This window comes from Dermacentor andersoni, chromosome 1 (genome assembly GCF_023375885.2).
Source record: "Dermacentor andersoni chromosome 1, qqDerAnde1_hic_scaffold, whole genome shotgun sequence".
NCBI lineage: Eukaryota > Metazoa > Arthropoda > Arachnida > Ixodida > Ixodidae > Dermacentor > Dermacentor andersoni.
Window position 1 is genome coordinate 235,017,691 of NC_092814.1, and position 23,665 is coordinate 235,041,355.

General features: G+C 49.5%; 1 protein-coding gene across 1 annotated transcript in view; it reads left to right on the plus strand.

Moving 5' to 3' along the window:
* The first annotated feature begins 4,099 nt into the window (after positions 1–4,099).
* Positions 4,100–23,665, plus strand: part of LOC126547927 (glutamine synthetase-like) — a 33,259-nt gene continuing 13,693 nt past the window's right edge. Inside the window, exon 1 of the mRNA XM_050195993.3 lies at positions 4,100–4,478. Coding sequence (XP_050051950.1) covers positions 4,355–4,478 — 124 coding nt within the window. The 5' untranslated portion in view covers positions 4,100–4,354. The remainder of the gene's footprint in view (positions 4,479–23,665) is intronic.

Below are 23,665 nucleotides of genomic sequence, written 5' to 3' on the forward strand. Positions count from 1 at the left end.
TCTAATCTAATCTTCCTGCCTCAGGCATCGGGAAGTCTTTCCGAACGAGACGGAACTGATGCTGAAGCGCCGCCCAAGGCTGAGGCCTCACATAAAAGAAAGGCGCATTGGCAGAGACTTTCGCTCAAAGGGCAAATCCTCAGAGTTAACATGCTTGTTCCATCATAAGTCAGAAGTAAAATATACGCCTAGATTTCTTGCGTATGTTTAGAGTAAAATCATGAATTGTATACCTATGCGGGTGATTAGTGCGCTTTCCTGTGCAGGGGACATGAACAGTTTTACCTACATTTAATGACACATCCCAACGCACACACCAGTCTGCTACAATATATGAATCAGATTTCAGGATGTGTGAATCATAAATGGCATCTACCACTATAAACAACACAATCGTCGGCAAACATCCTGAATGAAGACTGTATACCAATTGAAATATCATTAATATACAACAAAAAACAATAGTGGTCCTAACACTGAGCCTTGGGGAACTCCCGACGTGACTGATGTATATTGTGAAGGTATACCGTTCAGAACAATAGCTTGTTTCCGCAGTGACAAATATTCGGCAAACTACTCTACTATTTTTACTATATTATTATTAGCTATACGCTTTTAATTTGGAGAGTAGGAGACCTTGTGATATACTACATCACATGCTTTACGGAAATCTAAGAAAACGCGGTCTACAACATGTTGCTTATCAGTTGCCGAGGCTAAATCCTGAATAAACTCTACCAATTGTGTTTTGCAAGATAAACCACGCCTGAAACCATGTTGGCTGGGGCTTAGGGGTTATGTTCGGTTAAATGAACCATAATGCAACTTTATTACATGCTCCATAATTTTGCAGTATATTAGTTAAGAAGACGAGTCTTGTTACGATCGGTCAGCGGGGGTAGTGACTTTCCAGCCTTTCCTGCTTCACTGCGAGAAATCGCTTCTTGAAGCCAACAATGTCGCCCCATCCCCCCCTCGGACAGACTACGGCGCCAGCTTGGCGAGACACGTTTGGCAGGTCGAGTATTGTTTGTTGGTTGACTGTCGCCTTCACAGACCAATGGGAGAAAGAAACTTCTGGAAAAGGGAGTTTCTATGGAGTTATCTCACGGACTCCGGTAACCGCCACGGTCGTTTGACAGACGCACCAGCTAACTCCTGGGTCATCCCAGGTAGCGTTCCTGTATATGCTCCCGCAGGGAGCATATACAGGGACACTAATCCCAGGAACCAAGACGCGTCAGCTTGAGTCAAGCGTGACAACCCCTGTCTACGAAGCTCCCCTCCTTTTCGTGTGTTCAGTGAACAAAGGTGCGGGAGTGCGTGTGCGAACCCTCGCCCTCAAGGCAAGTCCTTCGACGTCTTTGGACGCTACGATTGGACGAAGATTGGACGGCAGTTTCCCTATCCTAGAGATACACGGAGGTCAGAGAGGCTTTAAGCAGACGTTTTCGGCTCCTCGGTGCGCTTCACGTCAGTCATGCTAGACTGATGAGCTGTAACGTTCTCCACTCTTCATGTAGATATTGTAAATAAATCCAGTACTCCTCGTTCTCGATGAGAACATGATCCTCCCTTCAAAACGTCCTTAGCGTCGATGAGTCGGACGTCGGCATGGCCCAGCTACCCCTTTTGACATGCCCGACCCCAACTCTTAGTCTGTAGTTCTGAACGGAATTTCGCACACCACTCTTATGTATGGGAACGACTCGCGCTAACTTCCAATCGTAAGACATGTCGATTTCATTGAGGGACTTCTGGAACAACCGGGTGAAATAAAAACATAACGTGTCCGCACAATTCCTTATGATAACGGCAGGAATGTCATCAGGGCCAAATGCCTTAGCCTGGTTCATATCCTTTAATAATTTGCGCATACCATCGACACAAAAGGTGCCTATTTCAACAGGTAATGCGAAACAGACCGTACGTGAGCTAGAGGGCAAAAGCGCAGACGAAAAATAACGGTTAAAAATTTCAATGTTACATTCATTATGATGAATCATTTTTCAAAGCAGGTATCGATCGGTTGTCCTTGCCATTACGCTTCACATAACTCCAAAATTATTTGGTATCCCTGACAAGTCTTTCTCCTAGATTAAAAAAAAAAAAACATACGAGTCCTTAGCGGTGTGGAACTCTTGTCTAAACTAAATTTTTATTGCCTTCAGCAAAGCCAAATTATTTGGTGAATTAGACGCCTTGTATCTGTGATAAATTCGTGGCTGTCTTCGAATCAAGGCACGTAACTCTGTGTTAAACCATGGGTTTGTCTCGAGCTCTCCTACTTGATATAACTCGTAATTGTGCAAAAGCTTCACGCAGTTCATACATATTCAGTTTAAAAGTATTCCACAGTTTTTCGATATTTAGATTATCTGCGAGTGCATCAAAAGTTGGCAGCGCTACTCGAAGGCAACGCTAATCGCCTCGTAGTTGTCCCTGCTGTAGGCATAAATCTTTTATTTATTTTTATTTAGTACATACTGCAGACCACATTGTGGTCCTTGCAGGACGGGCAGACAATTAGTACAAGGCATATACAAGATACGTCCGTATACATTCATAAAATATATAGACTTTACAACGATATATTGCTCACAGAAACATTTAATGAAAATATCAAAACACAATACCTAAATCAATCCATGGTGCAAACAGAACAATGTAAAAAAAAAGCAAGGGAATTGCGCATCAAACGCAAGGGAGAGTCGAGGATTTGCCTTGCTCATTCAACAGCAAGGAGAACACATTATATGTAAAAACAAAAAAGACAATAAAAACTTACAAAAACACAGTCACATGTTGTAAGGGGCGGGCAGTGAATTCCATTCAGAAATAGTCCGGGGAAAGAAGGAGAACTTATAGCTGTCTGTCCTAGCATAGATGGGTGTCAGTGTATCCGTACGATGGTGTCGTGTATACCTTGTGGAGAGGCGACTTACATATAGTGAAGGGTCCAGAGCCAATTTGTGATTAATTAGATTATGTAAAAAATCTAGCCTGTGTTTCTGTCTTCTCTGTTCAAGCGAAGGAATGTCGTTAGCCAACATCAACTCTGACGGCGAATCCGAACTTTTAAACTTGGAATAAATAAAACGAACAGATTTTCTCTGTATTCTCTCAAGTTTGTTAACATTGACTTTAGTATAGGGATCCCATGCAACGCAAGCATATTCAAGTTTTGGCCGGATATAGGTTAGGTATGTGAGTAGCTTAACGTAGCTTAATCATAATAAATAAAGCTTAATAAATAAGCTTAATAAATAAGTAGCTTAATCTTTCGGTATGAACCAGAATGTGCTCTACCTATTTTTTAACTGTTACTGAGCAACTTAATTACATTTCTCTGAGTAACTCTGCTCCGGACGCGGCAGCGCGTGGTTCTACCTGCAGCGTCTGCATGCGGGCTCATGATCAGCACGCCCACGATGACAGGTAAGAGCACCACAGCACACGCGCGCGCCGCTAGGGATTTCTAACGACCCTGAAGCACATTTTTCGAAATTTCTTGTCCCCGCTCTTGAGCGTGTAACTTGTGTACACTCCTTCCCCCCCCCCCCCCCAACCCCCTGCCCCCCCTTTTTATTTCACTACATTTTTGCCTGTCACGAGTAAATGTTGCGCCGTGTTGTCGAAGCACTCGCTGCCGTTTTTTTTTTAATGAAAATGAGAACAATCAAAAAGAACATAACCACGTCTTTGTCCAGAGTTGACGCGGCTAACAAACGTCGATAATTGTGATGCATTCGTGCGCGGGACTCCCTGCTCAAGCTCGTAAGCAGAGCGCTTACAAGACGTGCACCCAACTCGCGTACCTTATTTTGTTTGATTCTAGTAGAAAGCGTGGTAGCTCAAGTGAATCACAAGTGACCTGCTAGAGGGACCGCCAATACATTAGGCCGGCCGCCGGGCAGGTAAAGAAGTTTATCGCGGGGACTGGTCGAGACAAGGCAAATACACCTACTCGAAGTCACGGCAAGACGACGCGCGCCGCTACGACGCCGGCCGGCTGCCGCCGCCGCTTCTCTATCGCACGCACCCTCTGTCGGCAAATGACGCCCCTACTCCTCCGCGTCCTTAAATAGTTCCGAGGCGCACGGCCTCGCGCGCATTTGTGACTCTCCGCCGCTCGCATCAGTTCGCCGGTGCTGTCGCTGCTGCTGCTGCTCCCTCGGTTGTAGCATTTTAGGACCTTGCCCCCGTCGGGAACCTCGTCCGTCTCTTCCTATGCGCCAGTCGTGATCGAGTCGGGCACCTTGTCCCACACCGCGTTTTCTTTTCCGTACTAACGGATTTCCCCACAGTAGTTTGGCGAAGAAGCTGAATTTCTAAATTTATTTTGCACCAAGGAATGGCGTCGTCAGCACTGAAAAAATCGGGCCGCGCCGTTGCCGCTCTGCTCCGGACGCAGCAGCGCTCGGCTCTGCCCGCGGCTTCCGCATGCGGGTTCAAGACCAGCTCGCCCATCATGACAGGTAAGAGCACCCCACTGCACCACATCTTCGCAAGAAAAGTTCTCCTGGCTTCATTTTGCGATCGCGACGCGCTTGCGAAGCAATGATTCGGTGCACGATGCCTGCGCGCCAGAAAATTCGTCTGCTTTGCTCGAGCTGAACTAGAGCACGAGAAATGGTTAGCGAAAGTCAATGATACTCGTGCTCTGCGTTTGTTTTTAGATTTTATTCTGATAAGAGCCAGCTTAGAGAGCGACAAATATAGATCGTAGTGGAGGTGGCGATGGCCAAAAATTGTCTGTGCGTTCTCTCCTCCCCCCCTCCCCTTTTTTTTTTAAGCTTCCGCGGAAACCTCCTATGCCATGGTGCGCGTCATGCGTTTGGATGCGGCAGTAAACACTGCCGTGTCGTGCGTTCGGTTGCTATGGGGCTTCGGTTCTCTTCCGCTCGTGAAGCTTCTTTTGCGGTTTATGCTCTGCTGAAGCCAGACTTCTCCGGGCCATAAGTTACATCAAATATTTCGCATTATTCGGCAGCTACGCTCGCTGTGCGGTGAGCAAATTTCGGTGGCAGCACTGTGAATGTGTCTTAAGCCATCGATATGCCTTGTGCGAAAAAGTCTCGTAATTTGACCTTCCGTCTTACTCAGGATGAGACATGCTCAGGCGGCTGCAACATAGGAGGAGGCGGTCTGCGGTAGATGCGGCTTCGTCTTGTATTCCTGGTCGCGCTTCTCCGCATTGTGACCTTGGAAAAACACCGCTGCTCATTCCTGCCCGTGAAATCCGTGCGCACGCGTATTGCGCCTTCTGGCAAGTCGCACTGCTCATAGTTTAATTTGACAAATTCGTCGCGCGCTTCCTTACAGAAAGCAAGTGCTTGCGACAGTGGCGCGCGATTTGACCCGTAGTGCTTTGCTCAAGAATAAGTGGCGAATGACTCGCCGCGGTGGCTTTGCGGCTGCGGCGTTGCCCTGATAAGCGCGAAGTTGCGGGTTCGATTCCTAGCCGCGGCGGCGCAGTGGGGGCGAAATGCAAAAAAAAAAAAGCTCGTGTACTTACTTAGATTTAGGTGCACGTTAAAGAACCCCATTGTGAAAATTATTCCGGAGACCCCCACTATAACGTGTCTCATCATTATCGTGGTTTTAGCTCGTAATAACCAAGCATGTGATTCCTTTTAAAAGTGGCGAATGAAGTAATCAAGAGACTGTCACAGAACGTGCTTATGTGTCAAGAGCCTTTCTTGAAAAAGAAAAGCCCACTTGTCGAAACATTGGCTCCCGTATTTACCTTGTTCTCGTTTTGCTCATCGTCCTCCCGCCTACCCCGTGTTTTCCATTGGCCTTTCTTGGCAGACTCAGCTGCTCGTAGCAGCTTCATCCTTTCGTCCGTATCAAATTTGCTTATTTTACTTTTTTGAGGTTGACGCAGTGCGCTATCGTTTTCATCCATGTATATCGTAATTTATCGCTACCATAAATGAACCTTGATGGTAGTGCACTGTCGGAAAGCGAGCGTTCTTAGTTGATTTTCCTTTGGACCGATATATGGGAAGTAAGGAAACTCCTTCGGTTAGCATCACTGCTCATTTTCATTGAGCAGCTGTCGATGCTACAAAGTTTAGTACCAATCGGGCGTTTGGCTCTTGAAACGTGTCTGGCGCGTCCGCTTGTTTTTTCTGGTTTTTGAACTTTAACAACTGACAGTATACGTTAAGTTGGGCTCGCTGGGAAAAGCGCGTTTTACAGTTGTCTGTCATCCTTTACAGCAGGTGGTATATGATACAGGTAGCATATTCACGCAGGGTGTGACCACAGTTCTGAACTATTTATAATCTTCCTCTGTTTCCTGCAGGGCTACCCCCTTTTGCAATGCAGCCTATAAAACGCACGACCTCGGTGTTTTCGATGCCGTCCCTGGCCTCGCATGTGTATTCTTGCCAAGGTTCACGTGGCATCAGTGTCACAATTGTTGCTCGCTCGGCAATCTGCGTTAGCGATCAAGCTTGCCTAATTGCACTGCGTAGCACATTCTGGCCGGTAACTAAAAGATATGAAAGAGCGTCGCTCCTGTTGGGCGCCAAAAAGCCTCCAGTGATCGAGCGAGATATTTCTGATGGCGCGAGCGAACTTCCGCCTATCGCTTCGTCGAAGCAGATTCCAGCACTGTCCACACGGCAGCAGCGAAAGTGGCTCGTGGCGGCGCGAAGAGGGTTGCCACGGGCGGAACCGGGCTGGCTGCCGTCCTCAGTGGCGGAAAAAGAAAAACCTCCATCTGGACGCCCGCCAAGAGCGGTCGTGCAAGCCGGCTTCAAGGACGCAGCACTCGTTGGTGTGGGCACCGTTCGGGCCCACTGTCAGGGCCCTCGGCGAGCGCTGCCGCTGCAGACATATGCATGGAAGCACAGCGGAAGCGCAACCGCCTCGTGGGACCGCAGCTTCCAGGAATCCTGACCACGTGCTTGCTGTTTATGTGAGGAAAGAGAGGAAAGGCGTTACGTTGCATTGGTTCCGGTTTTGCTTCGAGTTGCTAGGCGCGTCTGCTGGGCAATCGCTGCGTTGTTATGTGAAGCTCCTCGGTGGTTAGATGGTTGCATACGGCAGCTTAATGAGTGAGGGGCTACCGTGTTCCTTCGTGTGGCGCCAAGCAAACAGGAATTTCGACCATGCTACGTTAGCTGGCTGCGTGTCGTTTGATGCCGTTCGAGCGCTATTTCCATATGTACGTCGGCATGTCCGACAGCCTCTCTCCACTCGGTATCGTCGCTCGCGCACGTAATAGGTGTCCGCATCCATTTCTCGGCTTCTGATCTCGCGCAAGGCGATCGTGTATGCTGTCACTTTCGGCATGCATGCTCAGCATCCCCTGGGCACGTGCGCGCAGCGGAGCTGCTCTCCGCGCTGCCTCCCCGTCGTGTAACTCGAGCCTCTTGGAATGCCGCGAGAGTCGGCGGTTGAACAACCGGGTCACCTTGCCGCCCGTCTCCAATTGGCAACTGTCGCTGCATTGGCGCCTCAAGCATCGCCAGTGCTGACACCGAGGAGACACCTGGTCGAGCCGGTTTGCACTCAAAACCCATTTGCGATTCTCTAATTGCTGCATCCCCCCCCCCCCTCGCACCGAGAACCCCGTGCCCTCTCTTTTTTTCCCACCTGTTGCTACATCCCTTCCTGCCTGACGGTGTTAATCGTTTTCAAAGCCTGTCTTTTGTCATTCGCTGCATCTTGGCTTCTTGTCTACGGGGCCGATCTTGTTTTCAAAAAAGATGCGCTCGGATCCTTTGTTCGCGTCATCCGGCCTTTCAGGTTCTCTGCAACCCAGGCAATAGGAAAGTCTTGTGCACATTATGCAGTGACGTCAAACGCGAAGACAGTGAGCCAAAACATTCGAATGTGAAATTGCTTATTGCGATATTTTCCACCATATAGTTTTCAGTGGACTGTAGGAGGTGGTGTTCGGTGAAGTTTACGGGGGGGGGGGGGGGGGGGGGGGGCATTCCTCAAAGCAAGTACGAAATACCCAAATATAGAGCTTCAATACTTCAAGTAACGTACTTGGCGGTGCCGAAAGGCTGATAGTTTTGTTCAATAGGCCGTATATCGTAACGATTTCTCTCTCTCTCACACACGCACACTGGAGAAAAGCGCTGGAGCATAACGCTAGCGAGGCCCTGGACTTGAAGCTTCGGCTCTCCTTTTTGATGGTGTCTCTTCCTCCTTGCGATTTCACAAAATGCGCTGACCAGACTTGCTGAAACAGTACATGGGAGACTGCACCGCGTATTTTATGCCGTGCATTTTTTTTAAGCAAGCGCTGTAACTAAGGCGATGACGATGCATGTATTTCGTACATCTTTTTTCATCCCATTTTGCTGTGTGTTTTTTTTTTTTTTTCTCCATATGCGTCGCACAGCGTGGCCGGATCCCAGCGGCTATACAACACCGGCGCGGCGGCGTCCGAGCCAGTGACGAATGGCGAAAGGAACGGAAAGCAAAGTACGGACCTAGCTTGGCAATTTCGTCATTCTCGGTCCACCGCTGCGGCGCCTTCAGCGCGTGTACCGCAGCCGCGTGCGTGCGCCGTAATGGGATGCTTTATTCGCTCTTGCCTCGACTGCCCCTGTACTCGCTTGGCAATGCGCCCGCGCTCGTGTCAGCTGGCCTGCGGTGATCTGCCGCCTTCGGTGCGTTCTGTTTCCGCGTAGTAGTTCGCTCCCGCAGTTGACGCCCCACCGCCTGCCTGTGTTTTGCGTTGCTGCTACGGACTGCTGCTTCTGCTCTCGGAGGCACCCCATTTTGCCGGCCCGAACTGCACGAGGCAGCAGTGCGCCGCTTTCCCGCCCAGATAGCAGCGGTTGCCTCTCGTCTCCGATGGCACGGGGAAGCCCTTTGACGTCGACTGGCCGCTGGCGTCACAAGGCCGCCCCGTTCGCTGACGCGCGCGGCATGAGCGCGAGCCTGCCGCGTACGGATGCTTGCGCAACCAGTACTGCTTGGTTGCGTGGAGGCCGGAAGCGTTTCTTCGCTCACTTTCGGAGGACAGTCGCTCTACGGGGCTTGTGCGCCGCTTGTAAATTTCGAATGCTAACGTCGGCAGTGCTCGCGTGTGGTCCGCAGTTTGCCGACCATAGCTGCGAGACACAATGATGCCAGCCTCTGGTGCGATCACTCAGATGCGGTGCATGCCCTGCCATGATTGCAGTTCTGACCACGTTGCCTTTGAAAGAGCGCATGCACCTTCGCTGAGGTCACGAACGCGGCCGGCTCTTCTCCTTTCAATGGGCGGCTGAGTTTCCAGCATGACGCCTCCGTGCATGCGAATCTGCGTAGCCGCCTCTGGCAACCATTACGCCTCAATTACCGGTCATTCCCGTCGACGAGCGTCGTCAAAAGCTGAGGCCTTCCGGCTCGAATTACGCGTTTTCGGGTTACTGGCACATGCGGTTATTCTCGCACGCGGAAAAGCGTTTGTTCTAACGTCCCCTTCAGCTGAAGGTGCTCCGCGCAACGAAGCCTCTCGTGCGGAGCCGCGGTAGTTCCCTGCGCGTTGACCGATTCGAATGTCTTTCCCTTCACTGCACCTTTCCAGCATCGCCTATAGATTGGTGAGATAATCAACAGGGTGTTGCCTTTTGTCGCTTTGTTCTGCTTGTGCATTGCCCGCTACACGTGTCTCTCTGTCCCCCCTTGTACTTTCGTGTGCGCTGTATTCGTTTTGCTTGCTGTGCTAGGTTTGAGTCACTTCCGGGCCGTGACTTCCTGTGAGTGAGTCAGTACTTCATGAGCCAGGCTTCATGCTGTGTAGTAATTATGTAATGACTGTCTAGACGTTTTGTTTTTATCTTTCTCCCCCCCCCCCCTCCAACTACCTCCCGCACACGCATGAACATGCACATTCTGCGAAACACGCGCATGGCTATGGTGAACGACCGCTTAGTTGTCACGTTCCAGGTCCTGGAGGCTCCCCGAAGCGAACGTCATGTGTTATAAATCATAAAGCACTTCGGTTGTTGCCTTTGCACAATGTGTGTGGTTAGTGTTTATAAATTGACCTGTACGGGTGTAATAGAACGAGGTTTGTGCGGCAGCGTTTTGAAATCGGTGACCCCAGGTGAATGACAGCCTGCTCGCAAGCAGTGTCACCATTTTAGTGGCATTATGTAGATCTTCGTGGGATGGCTTGCATGTACAAATGCGGGTTAGGATGTCCGTGTTGAGCAGTTATTTATTTTTTTTTTTTTGCTCGTTCCTCCAGCCAGTCATTCTTTTTGCGTGTACACCGTTGCCGCCTTAAGTTACGGCATCGAAAAATCTGAATTTTCGGGATGCCTAATGTTACGTCAGAGGATTGCTTTCCCCGATGACACTTTAGCCGCTCTGCCGGGAGATATGGCAGGACGCTCAGCTTGCCCGTGCGTTACGGTGATTTGCTTCACGTGCAGGTAATGCAGGTAATGTATAGTCAAACTTCCTTTCTAAATTTCGTGCCCAGGACTCAGCATCGATGTCGTCAGTGTGACGTTATAGATTTCATTATATATTCGCAACAAAAGAGCGCACCAAGTTGCTTACAACCGAGCACAGGTGTACCACGTTGCAGATACAAGAAAAAAATAGAGGAATGCCTCCGACCCTTCAGCGCATGCCAGAGCAAGAACGATTTCTCCAAGACGTCGTGAAGGCGGTGTATGGACGCCGCCTCCACCATTTAGTGAAGGATGCGACAAACCTTCACACGCCGCCTTCAAAGTGACGCAGCGTTTTCACCATCTCTAAAGGCCTCCTCTTTTGGAGATCCCTTGTGCAAGCAATGCACAACGCAATTAAGACTACGCAACCTGTATTATGGGAATGCGCCATTTTTCAACAGCAATAGTGGAAGTGCTGGCAACAAAGCCGGTGGAGGATAGGTACCTACTGGAATTGGGTAAAACTCCCTCAAAGACTTATGGTGACATGACTACTCTTGCTCACTTGAATCCTGGGTGGGTGTCCACCTATAGGATTTCTAACGAAGAAAATTGCCCCGTCACAATAAGGGCAACAGTGGAGTAGTCTTACTCCATCACCCTCCGACCCCACCATCACATCCCACTTCCCGTCCCTTTCCAGCGGAGGACGAATAGTCCAGAGCGGAAATATCCTATAAAAGAAAAGAGTATAATAATGACACTTTCAAACACATAGGAATCAATGACGCAGTATTATCTGTTGCATTGTTAAACATGCCGAACAGTGAGCACCGAAGATGAAATGAAAATTTTTCGGTTCTCTCCGCTATTCTCTCTCTATGTCTGCCACCGGTGCGCTAAATGAGCTGGGCTTCTATTACGTTCAGTTTCGCGTAATCAAGGGCTCAGAATGTTCATGTAGATGAAACTGGACAGTTTGTGCATAGTTAATTTTTTTTTCTTTTGTCTTTGTGTGCATACTAAACTGTCTTCGATAGCATTTTCTTGTGCCCCTCTGCAGCTGTCCTTTGTGTCGACATTTGTTCTAGAGAGAGAGAGAGAGAGAGCAGCAGCACTGTAACAGCTGACGGTGAATGAAATGCCAGATAAAAGCGCTGTTACCCTCGGAGATAGTGTGTCTGCAGAAGTGTAATCATAGTAGCCAAGTAAAGGTCCAGATCCATCCGTGTACTGGTGCCGCAATGATGAAACATTCTGCGAAGTGCGAAAAAAAAAAAAAGAAAAAGCTCGGTGCCCTTTTACTATCTGAAGGATGACCAGCGAAGCTGTGTATGTGGGCCCCTTAATGGCATATAGCACCTCCGCGACGGGTCGGCCCGGCATTGTACAATCTTCGCGATCGGCCCACGTATAAGGAGTACTTAACGCCACCTGCTTCACCTCCGCCGCGGGTCGGCCCGCGGCATGATTTTGCCTACGCACGGAATACCTGAATTCCTGAGGAACTATAGCCCTTAACAGCTTCGTTGTCGAAACTGAAGCTTCCGCGAGCTGTCGTCGCAGTTTTCTGGTCTTTCTTCCAGCACTAGATAAATAGTATACAGGCACCTACCCGCTAGAGTGCAGCCTTCGCGGCGGCTGCGTTGGAATGTCGTGCCGCCAGCTGTGCGCTAAGGACCCACCGGCGCTTGTCGCGCGTGTCTGCGCGCAAGTACTCCCCCGCCCCCCCCTCTCTCCCATCATATTGCAACATGAACGCGTCTCAGCCACGGAAGGGCCGCGTCGTTGCGCTGCTTGACTACGTCGTCAGCGTCTGTCAGGGTGTGCTCACAGTGGTCGCAGCTCTTCAGGCGTACATTTCGCGCGTGTTATGCCGCTTCTTATGCACCAAGGTATGTGCTTATATACGAAGTCACGCTGTGTGCATCTGGAAGAAGTGTTTTCTCCACTTCCGTCAGGCGTGTCACGACAGGACATGCCTGGCCTTCTGATATCCGGGAGTGACGCTGTTTGGCCGATTCACGCATCAATACGCGGGGGGGGGAGCCGGTTTAAACAAAAAGTTTTGCAAAAAGATGTCATCGTTGTAGCGAAGAGGCTGGTCAGTGAGTGAAGTTCCAAGGAAAAGCTTTTCGGATTTTCTCTTCGAACGACGCCCCATCGTCTGTCTGTCCGTTGTTAATCTCTGCAGATGTCCGGTCCGAGTGCATGCTGTCACGTTACCCGTGACAGTCGGTATTAAAGGATCGACTTCGATCCAATTGCCCGTAGACCGACCGCCCCGTAAAGCAAACTGTACAAAGTGACAAGCTGGACGCAATTAACACGAAGCGGGTCGCCTGCCAACGCGCCGCATGCGCGCGTGTATTCCCCCTGCGTGAAATGCCCCATCACAGCGCCGCGCTTTCCCGGCGCCCCGCTGCTCGTTATTCCGTCGTCGGGGCTTTCTCGTTCCGCTTGCGACTCCCGGAGCCCTGTCCCCGAGGATCTACATTTCCGCCTCTGATCCGCCGGCATCTCCGCGACTCCTCTGGGTTTCTGCGCGGCCATCCGCACAGGGGCGTGTCTGACCCGCGTCCATGTGCGGGTTTGCCGAGTAGTATACGCAGCCGCCTCGCGCTGGTTTCCGAGTGACGTCCCAAGTGTACACAGCGTCTGACCGCGTTCCATGTGGGGTCGCAGGCCGGCGTTCATGTCGCTGCAAGTCATTTCGGATTAGCGATTTGCTAGAAGCCATGTATTTACTCTTCCGAACTCCCCACTATTTCACATATGGGTCGTCAGTGCTAATGCACCGTCTGCAATGCCGTCGGATCGGATTAATCTTTTCTTCTGTGTCCTTCATTTCGAGCGAGAGCGCTTAGCTCAGTTCTCAAATATGGTTTAAAGAAATGCGCTGTTTTGGGGATCGGAAATTACTGCGTGCTCCACCAATTAAGTTTTCGGCTTCTGCGAATGTGTGTGTCCTCCGTTGAACATGAGCGACTTGCCAACAGTGAGCCCGCGTTCTTCGCGGAATTCTGGCATGGCGGATCGACAACACTATAGCTGATTCCCGCATCATCCTGCATCATCAGCTGCTCGATCTGCTTCGGAAGTGAACGAATTACGATGACCATGCTGACACTGAATAGAAATTTACATTATTTTCTAAACTAAATAGAAAAAATTCAGTTCATACCTTCAGCTATGAACTTTAATTGGTAGTTATGTTGAAGTACGAAGTACGTGGCATAGGCAGTGTCATTTTATGAACATATCCATGCAGTCGCAAGCAGTCTGAGCAGTTAAACTTGCCGCTTCCATTAGGTTCCCTTAAATTAGGTCGTCTACTTCTAATATGTAAATGGCATTGCTCGTCAGCATTAATTCCAGAGGCTCGCGCAAAATTTATTAAAATAAGAAATGCTAACGTCTGGTACCATTGCAAGACAGGGTCAGCTAGTAGCGCCTCTGAACTTTCGCCGAACGTACAAAATCCCAAAGAGACCGTAAAGCTCCGCGGACATCCAGGGTCGGGTGAATAGCTCTTAAGTTTTTTTTATGACAACCCTAAAAACTTTACTGTAATGCTAATAGCTATTTGCTATCGCTAGGTTAATGATTAAATGCAAATACATCAAAATTAGACAAAACACGTACTATATTCCGGTCATGCAACAATAGGCTTCGCTCCGAACAATTTGTGACGGTGATTTCTTAAAACTTTCGGTTAACAATCCTTTAATGAGTAGCTCCATGCACGACGAGGTGACTTGAAAAACTCGTGTAAATCATCTTTATACTGAGCGCTACAGATCTTATGTATAGCATAGCTCATTTAACGCCGATTTTGGCTTCGAACGACACATACTACGCGCTTTTCTATTCCAAGTTCTGTTCTGTTACTCCGTGTGGGGAACCACAACGAAAATAGTTACAAAGACCTGTTATATTACAGAAAATAATACTTCGTATTTACCCGAGTTATCGCGGAACTTGTGACCTAGGAGGGCGGTGCATATGACTATAGCACACGTAGTTAGTTTACGAACCGTAGATATGGCACCCGTATTATAGTGGAATTTGCTGTCCAATTATGTTAGTGGGACCTTTCTTGCTAACAAGCGACGCTTCCAATGCCAAAAAATAATTAGGTCGTTTAGCTTCCAAACGTGTATTATAATATGCAAGAGAGAGAGAGAACCGCATTACCACATGTTTTAGCGATATTTACTACGCTATAAAATAATCGTAACACCATCAAATAACGGCACGTAAGATTCATGACGGGAACATTGGGTTGTGCGTAATAAATTTCACTGCACAGAATGTAACGAACGACAGAGGGTAACAACGCAGCGCACAATGGCCGACTGTTTCTAAGAATGACCTTATGAGTATGTTAGGCATAACCTTCAGAAGCACAGGTTATACCGGTGGGCCATCTATGTGTGTGGATAAAGTTATGAACCTATATTTGTATAACGTAGTCTAGCCACAGTGCAGCACAGTACTATTAATCCAACATACTGATAGAAACTATGATTTATCTAAAAATCTCATTAAAACCGTGGCTTACGCAGCATAACAGACCACACGTGACGGCGGTGTTACCTTTCACTAATTTGTATATGAAACCTACTAACTGCTGAGTAAAGGCAACACTTACTATGTCTAAATTGTCGAAGGTAGTAAAGTGTTGAGGCTCGGGGTAGCGTTTAGGCCAGGAATCCTCCCGGCACATTGATGAGTAGTCCGGTAGTAGGAATGTAAAATAAACCCCTTTTTCTACATCATTTACACTGGCTCCAGATACGGAAGCCCACTCCATGTAGGAGGACATCATATGTCTGAGCTCAGATCAGGACAGGTCAACACACTTTCTCATTGCACCAAAAGTCACCGATTTTGAAACAGTTGTCTTCTCTAAGAGACTAGACTAGGGAATCTGATTACTATATCTCGGCCAATCACAATCGTCGCATCGGTCGCAAAATCCCTCCCACGATGTCGCACCGCTCCGCCGAACTCAGTCTCCTATGTTGCACCTTCGCCCCCGCATATGGTGCAAGCGTGTAGCAATCTTTGAATCCGAGGTCGACGCTGTTACCACGGTAGCCTTCGACGTTGGCCCCTTTCGCCAATCAGGCCAGCTTGTCAGGCCGAGCGGTCTTCGCGATAGTTGCCGCCTCCACGGAGCGCGGCACTTGTCGCCCTGAAGTGAGCTCCTTTAATTGTGCCGAGCTCCTTTGATTATGTCGGTGCTCGTCGCCTTCTGGGCGCGCGCTGATGAAATATATATCAATACGGTTATTTAAAAAAGTGCGGAAGGCGAGTGGGTGAAGCCCCTTGTCCAGGCCCCCACTGGCTTGAGCGGTCCGCCGTGCCTGGTCGAGCAGCGCTAGTTGCATCTCCCGATCCTCGCTGGCGAGCCAAGTCTCCCACTGCTCCCTTCCGGAAAGTTTACCGGCTATTTTTGGTGTAATAATTTTGGGTGGCCTGTTCTGGTAATACCACATAATGTGGGCGAGAGTTGGCCGGCCTCCGCACCAAGGACAGCGAACGCTGTACAGCGTTGGGTGAATAGCATGTTTCAAATAAAGGTTTGGAAATGTGTGCGTCTGCATTCGACGCCAGTCATAAGAGTCCCGCCTGGAAAGGACGGCCTCATGGGAAAAGGGATGCTCATCGCCGCCGGGAGATTCGAGGGTGACCAGGAGGGGCATTCTGTAAGAGTCCACCTAGTGGACTGTCCATTTCGGCTGCTGCTGATTGGATGCAGCTGTACGGGGGAGGAGGAGACGAGCGGCCTTAGCCAATCAGCAGTGGCCAAAATGGACAGTCCACTAGGTGGACTCTTACAGAATACCTCCGCAGCTGTCACAGTCGCTCCCTCGTGGATTGTTCTGGAAGCGATGGCTGATGACACACTGCAGCTTGAGGTCCCAACCTTCGCTTCGTCGTGGCCTCCTCCCTGGGCATACACAAGCGCGCGCGCAATACAGTCGGCGTGACCGAGCGACGCGTCCACCGGACGCTATCATCCCCGCATCCCAAGTCCTACCTTTCTCGCTCTCTTTTCTTCTTTTTGTCGTGCTCAGCTCTCGGCAAGACAGAAATAAGTTGCGTATCTCAATAACATCGATAGCGATACGTACAAAACACGTTCTTAAGAGAAAGAAAAACACAGGGAGTTCTTTTATTGAAATATCCGGCTCGGACCGTCTGCATTCTTATTCTGTCTTCCTTTCCTATACTTGACCTCCAAGTTGTATTCCTGCAAAATGACTCAATCTTAGCAGTCTCCCGCTTTCTTTTTTTTTTCCCGTCTTTGCTTCAGCCAGGCAAGAGGGCAATTGTCGCTGTCGACCGCTAGCTTCGTGCCTTGAATTTAGTATGCTGGCATTTGAATGGCCCATACTATGCACAAACACTTTCTCAGAGGTGCTGAGCGCCTATTTTCGCGGTGTTCGTCTTCGACTGGAGTACAGCACTCGATGTTCTTAACCGCTTTCGTTAAGTTGGGCAAGGACGACACCTTGACCACGGTTGCTGGCGTCACACTGGAGAATGAATTCTCTGCGCAAGTTTGGCGAGACAAGCACAAGCCGTGAAGACAAGGCTTTCCTCTCAAAACAATCCACATATTCCGAATAAGCTCCGCAAATCTTCCAATATTGTGCGACTCACGCACTAACATTTTCTTTCTCTCGTCCACAAAGGACCCGCACTAAGCAAAATAGCAAGAAAAATATTTTGCGTAAATTACGCGCTCGAAACTACACGAAAATTCGCGCTTATTTCTAAATACTGCCACGCAGGCTCTAAGCGCTACTCAAAACGTTTCCGTCTTGTGAATACCCGTGCGAGACACGCACCAACGCTTTGCTTGTCTGTGTCCGAGCAAGACACGCCTTAAAGGAACGATACAAACCTTTCTAAAATTGTGAGGTTAAACAATGGCTCCTCCAAATAACTCGTCTTAATTTCAAAGCAAATCTCGCGAACACTTCCGAAAAGTGAACTGATACTCAAGAGCGTCATTACAGACTTCTAACAGATAACTTGGACTTGACATTGCTAGCGTATCTCACACAAAAAGAAGTCTTATCTGCCTATAAAGAAAGAACGACGTATCGGGAAAAGAAAGTTTCAAAAATCTATGCGCGCGAAAACCATCTCTCAGAATATCGAACTTCTAAAATAATCTAAACAAACCTCAAAACTTGCTTATCGAAACGATCTCTAGCATCGGAGATCTCAAACCGTCTAACCAGACACTAGAAATAAAGAACCAAAACTTTTTCCACAAAACCTGTATCGCCGTTATTCATTCTGAATAGCCGACGGTTTCTGTTCAAGCCGTACTCGAGGCGGGCGCAGTCTGAAAGCTCGTCTTGTCAACCTTGTCAACCCGGGAATACAAAGGGCCATTCCCCTCGCTGCAAATCCCCGACAATTCACGTACTGGCAACACGCCTTCTAGGCATTGCACTACGAATTCACTGCCTGGTATGAACACTTCGCGTCGCCTTACCGCCGCGCTCTCCTGTGTCATACAGGCTACACCTCGAAGAAAAGAACTCAACGAAGACGAATATAATTGCCCCCGGCTTTTGTCCTCCGCCGCGTCGAACGTCTTTTCTTACTCGATTGGCGGCTCGGACGCGCTCTGACTGGAAACTTCCCGAACGACAAACGCGCCTTTCTAATTCTTTCACTGGTCTCCCCACATGTTTTAGTGGATTTTGCTTTATTCGGCCGCGTTGCTTTCTCTGCCGCATTCCTGACTCTGCGACGCTTCTTGGCACGCTTTCTGGCGCTCATTTCCGATGCTTTTTTTTTTCTTCCTGTTGGCGGCTCCTCAGCCTGACCCTCTTCCTGGATTTCTTTCTGGGAAATTTCTGATTTCCTCCTCCGACTTAACTGCGTCTCCGGAGCTAGCTGTTTCATTCTTCTTTTTTTTTCTTTTTTTGCACTTTATTGATCGTCGTAACTCAGCTGCTGAGCTAGTTCGCGAGCTTTGGACCTCGTCAAAGCCATGACCCACTTTCATTCAGTAGCGACTCTGAGCTGTTCAAGAAAAGGTGAGGGCGACCTTCGGTAGCTCATTGGAGACTGCCGCTACTGTCTCGATATCTCCGACAGGTCTCTCAATCTGTACCTTTGCCATCGGTAGGCATACGTATTCGCTGACGGCCTGCCTTATCCACGCGCACGCGAGCAACGCAGTCTTCACTTTTCACATACTTCGGATGGACGACGTCCATGGTGGCCGCGGAGTACCTGAGTACCCAACACTCTTTGCCATTTACCATTATATGCGTCATGTATGGCTTTAGGTGAGCTCCTTTGTCTGCGCCTCATAGTCTATCTTGGGCCTCGTTACCGTCTATGCGTGCGCTGATGAAAGGAGGGCCTCGTGGGAAACGTCCAAGGAATGGTTATCGCCGTATTGGAACGTAACAGCTAGTAGTGGTAGAAATGGGTCGTAAGCAGCTACACCCGTTGCTGCCATTCTACCACCTTTATTTTTTCTACGAGTGTAGGCTTGGAAAGAAGTGATGGAAGTTCGAATGAATGAAAGTACATATATGGGCATGATGTGCTATGTACCTGTTTTGCACATTTTGTTTTAATAGACGCCAGACACCTTCCGATTTCCTTCGTTTACTCTGTGATTTACCTGTAAAATATGATGGCACTAAGTGATTTATTTATGCGATTAAAAAATGTTTTGCAAGACATGCATACACCAGTTAAACTAGCGAAACATCTTGCTGTCGTTTTCTTGGCAGGTAAATGTGCCTGATGCATGTTATTTGTATTCTGAACTGCACTGTGACAAAACTCAGCATTGTTATTTTTGTTTCTCATGATGAATTCTGTAAGCAATGATAATGTATATCGATTCAAAGCTGTGCGAGGTCATCTGTCGGGCTATGTTCCTTTAGTACTTGCCATCGGTGTCTATAGTCTTGGTATGTCACTGGAAACCAGTAGGCTGTCGTCTGTGGGCCCGCATACGAGTTCCCGCTGTCCTCTCCACGCACTATTTATGCTGCGCGCACACTAGCGTGAAAGTGTCAAGCGAAGCGTGTTTTGTCGTTACTGTCTCACAAAGTAGTCCACTAAACACGCTGGCGTTTGTGTTCTTCGATCGTAAATACTGTCCTCAATAAAGTATCGAGTCTGTGCAAGGACAGCATCCGCCCTTTCTTCGGTCAAGTCTCGCAGTGTTTGCTTTTGGCGGACCAGACAGTCTATAGCGCGTTGGGTCTCTTACTACCAATGTACCTGCTACCTTCTTCACATTACGTTCTGCCGTGGGTAGAATTACATGCACTTTGCATGCTGGCAGCGATATGTGTAGCGGTGCATGTTGCTGGCGCTCCGAACTGTGTGCTTCAGAAGTTGCTGGCGCCAGCGACATACGAGGGTACAATGGGCGCAAGACCATTTCGCAAGACGGCCGCACAATTGGCGCTCGGCTGTTTCGACACGTCGCTCGTCCGCTGCCACTTGTCCAGCCGCATGGAATTTCATTATCTCTGCCGCATGGGGTCATCTTTCCACTTGGTGCCCCGAGTGGGCCCCCTTTCTTGTCTGGCGGCGCCTCGTCACGTGAGTGCTCATCTCGAAACTCGCTGCGTTCCACTGGATTCGTTCAAAGGTCGTCACTGATCAGGCTCGAAGGCTGCCCGTCGCTCTCCGGGCGCGCTGCCAGCCGGCGCGGCGTAACGTTGTCGCACCCTTTCGAGGCTGACAAGGTCCCCGCGCCAACCCCTTCCTCATCGCATCTCGTTGCGTGCACGCCGGCATATCCTTCGCAGCCTCGACCACTCATCAGTTCCTACAATTTAACAATTGCGTTGATCGATTCAAGAGAGGGGGGGGGGGGGGGGGGGGGGGAGCATTGATGGCCACTACCGCTTGTTTCCTCAGTCGTTGCTAGCGTGTTCCGTGCCGGCGATTGTGGACAATGCCGACGCGCCACGACTAGTACGAGAGTGATGTCACTTCGTACTGGTCCAGCAGAACGCGACAAGATTGCTATCCGCTGTTATGGTACAGCAAACCGCTGACGATTGCCAAGTGCAGCTAAAACGGGTCGCCTCTAAACGCATCCGTTGTTTCAACTGCGTGTGCGTGCAGTATTGATGCTTGTTCTTCGATTCCAATACATATCCAAGCCGCAGTTTGTCAACATATCGCTGTCACTTCGTGATCGTGTATAGTTTAAAAGCAAAACAGTAGCGAGCCTTAATCAGGGGTGAGAGACGATATGAAGCGATTGCAAACGCTTGATTACTGCGAAAATGGGAAAGAGGTGCAGGAAGGAACCCTTTCTTTTGAGAAAATCGCTGGGTTAAATTTCGAGGACTACACTTGTCCTTGACACGGTGCTAAGACAGAGTAGCAGGCTTTTGACTATGGCACTGCTGCGTATGAGCAGAAAGAGGGGCCAAAGGGAGTAGTGCGGCACGGCCGGAGTATAGAGGCGCCACACGCCGGGAAGACGTCATGGCCGCGTCACGGTGACGCCTCCCTTACAGGAGAAGGCTAAGCATTCTGCGGGCATTGCTAATAAAGTTGCTTCGCTCGCTCACAGATCCCTGATAACGGTGTAGGTTAGTGCACACAAAGATGCAAAGTTGGTAGCGAGGACGCAGAAGTCCACCACGAGCGTCATCGTCAACGTAGGAATACAGCGAGTAAAACGCGTTGCAACTAGCATAGAAATTTAACATGCTGCGGAAGCCACCTTACTGCATAATCGACTCCGATTGGGCGACGATCAATCGCTCTAACACGTGTAAGCGTCGGGAAGCGTATAAAGAAAGGTGCACTTACAAAACGCCCTCGCGCAATCGCAAATCAGGACGCAATTTACCAACCGGAAAAAGAGAAACGAAAAAATCGGCGTATTCTCATGCGTGTGTTTGAATTGGTCATAAGCGAAGATTTCTTTGATGCTTACTGAAACGTCTTGACTTCTTCACTTCTGTGTAGCGCAGAGGCAAAGAATGCTTCGCTTCAAGTACCGATCAGGCTCAGACGCAAGTAAACAAAACGCAGTGGCAGTGATGTTCTGGAAAATTCAGTGGCAAGTCGAAGGCTAGCGGTAGCCGTGACAGCACTTCGAAGCTCGGTATGCGTGGAAAACGATGCATTGAGTGAAGACATTGCGTACGCTGTCAGCACGGGAAATGAGGCATCTATGGTGCGTAGGGTCTTCTGCTTTCGGTATCATTACATATCAAACGCACCCTCAGCGGTGGCACAGCGATCTCCCGTTGTTGATTTGAAAGTATGAGAATTTCGATACACCTCGGCGGCTAGATGTTTCAGAGCCAAAGGCAGAACCGCTTGCGTGAGCTTCCTCCACCCGCCCCCCTCCCCTTTCTTCGCACGTTACACACACATTATTTTTTTTCTTCGTTCCTCAACATTTTAGGTTCGCTAATACGCGTTTGCCAGTTTGCATTGACGACACAGGCGCATCAGATGCGAGATGTCGCACCTAGTTGTGCCGTTAAGAGCCGCTTCTCGTCTTTCCCGAATACATATCACACCGTCGGCTTTAAGGAAAGACTGCAGTGTGGAGCGCTTGCTCGCATAATCGAGGTGTATCACCTTTGTATACTGCCTGCCTCGAGTGCGTGAGCGATTGTCTGCCTGACCTCCAGCGCAAAAAGGGACCTCTCGGGCTATTTCTTTTTTTTTTTTTTCTCTTCGTGTTTTTCCGCTCAATTTCGAAAACAGCGCTTAGGAAACAGGCATAAAAAGAGCGAAAGAGAAAGAAAAAAATCTGACTTCTGTGGAGCGGCGGACTTGGCTTCGTGGGTTGTTTCCGTTGCCTCGTCAGCTGTGAGCTCGCTTTGCGGATGACGCCAGCGGTGGAAGCGCGCGCCGCCGCCGGCTGTCCCCGTCAGTGACGCGGCGCACAGGTCTCCCACGGGGTGGCACGTGACCGCGTCCGCCTGAGCGCACTGCCCCGAACACGTGCACAATCACGAGCGTGCCGATGCGCGCAGGCCGCGGCGTTCACGTGATACATTGCTGCCACTGTTGCCTGGGGCGACGGCGGCAGCTCATCGCGGAGCCCGGATCAGTCGCGCGCGCTCTCGAGGTTGGCGCGCTCGGAGGCGGCAGCGTGTGCTCTCGCGCGCTCCGTCGCGTTGCCGCGGGCGCAGTCTCGGCTTTTCGTCGAAAGCGGTCGCGCTGGCCTTGCTAAGCGAAAGCTGCTCGATACCCGCGAGCTATGACCGCGCCGTACCAAATGACTCACTTTGGTGGTAACATGTCTTCTAACATTGCATTGCTAACATTGCAGCTCTAAGGGCTAGTTTTTTTTATACTCTTGTGTTACCCGACTCGCGCGGTAAATGAACGGTTTTCTTTTTTTTTTTTTTTTTTGGGGGGGGGGATTTCTATGATCACCGAGGTCTTCATTATTTTCGCGGAGAAACGGGTATTAATTGTGAAGTGGTCAACATTTCATTAAATAAATCGACTACCCGGTACTCGGGAAACATGCAGCCAAGAACATGCAGGCAAGAAAAGAAAAAAGTGATAGGCGAATGTCTTGAGTACCTTTCTCTTCACGGCAGCCTTACATTATTTCGATGGAGCAGCATCGGATCCACACACTCCCGATCTTTTCCTTTCCGGTCTTTCCGTGATACTACGCTTCGAGCACTTGCTTTTCATGCATTTCGTGAGCTTCTGATGCATTGTTAAATTCGTCAGTATGACAACTTGATAACCCAACCGGAGCCGCTCGCCGGAACGTGTTGCTTCCGCGAAACCCAAAGATAATTTTTTTTACGATTCCATCAGTGAGCAACCGCGCTTATTTCGCCTTTTGCTCTCTGTATCCCTTGTAACAGCTGTTCCAGCGTACCCCCACCAGCTGTGGGAGGCCATCAAAAACGCGAGTCTGTTTGCGGTGACATATGTGCTGAAGCGCTCGGCGCTGCCCCGGACGCACTCGAGCTTTTCCGTTTCACCAGCTGGGTATACTACATACGTCCTCATGTTCTTGAGCAGGTGTGTGCGAAAAGAGTGTTGATTGGGTGTACACGTAGTGTATAGCGCGCGATGATGACGACGCCCATTTACCCTGCAGAAGTGTGTTACCGAGCAGCTTGCCATTGTCGCAGGAATCGAGCTACACCGCGGCTGAAGTGTGTACATGCGGAAACGTCTCGTATTTTTGTCACCCGTTCTGTCTGTACGCATAATCGTGCAGGGAAGTAATCCGAGCTTTCCAGTCGGTTAGACCTGTTTTCATCTATACTCGTAGCGTC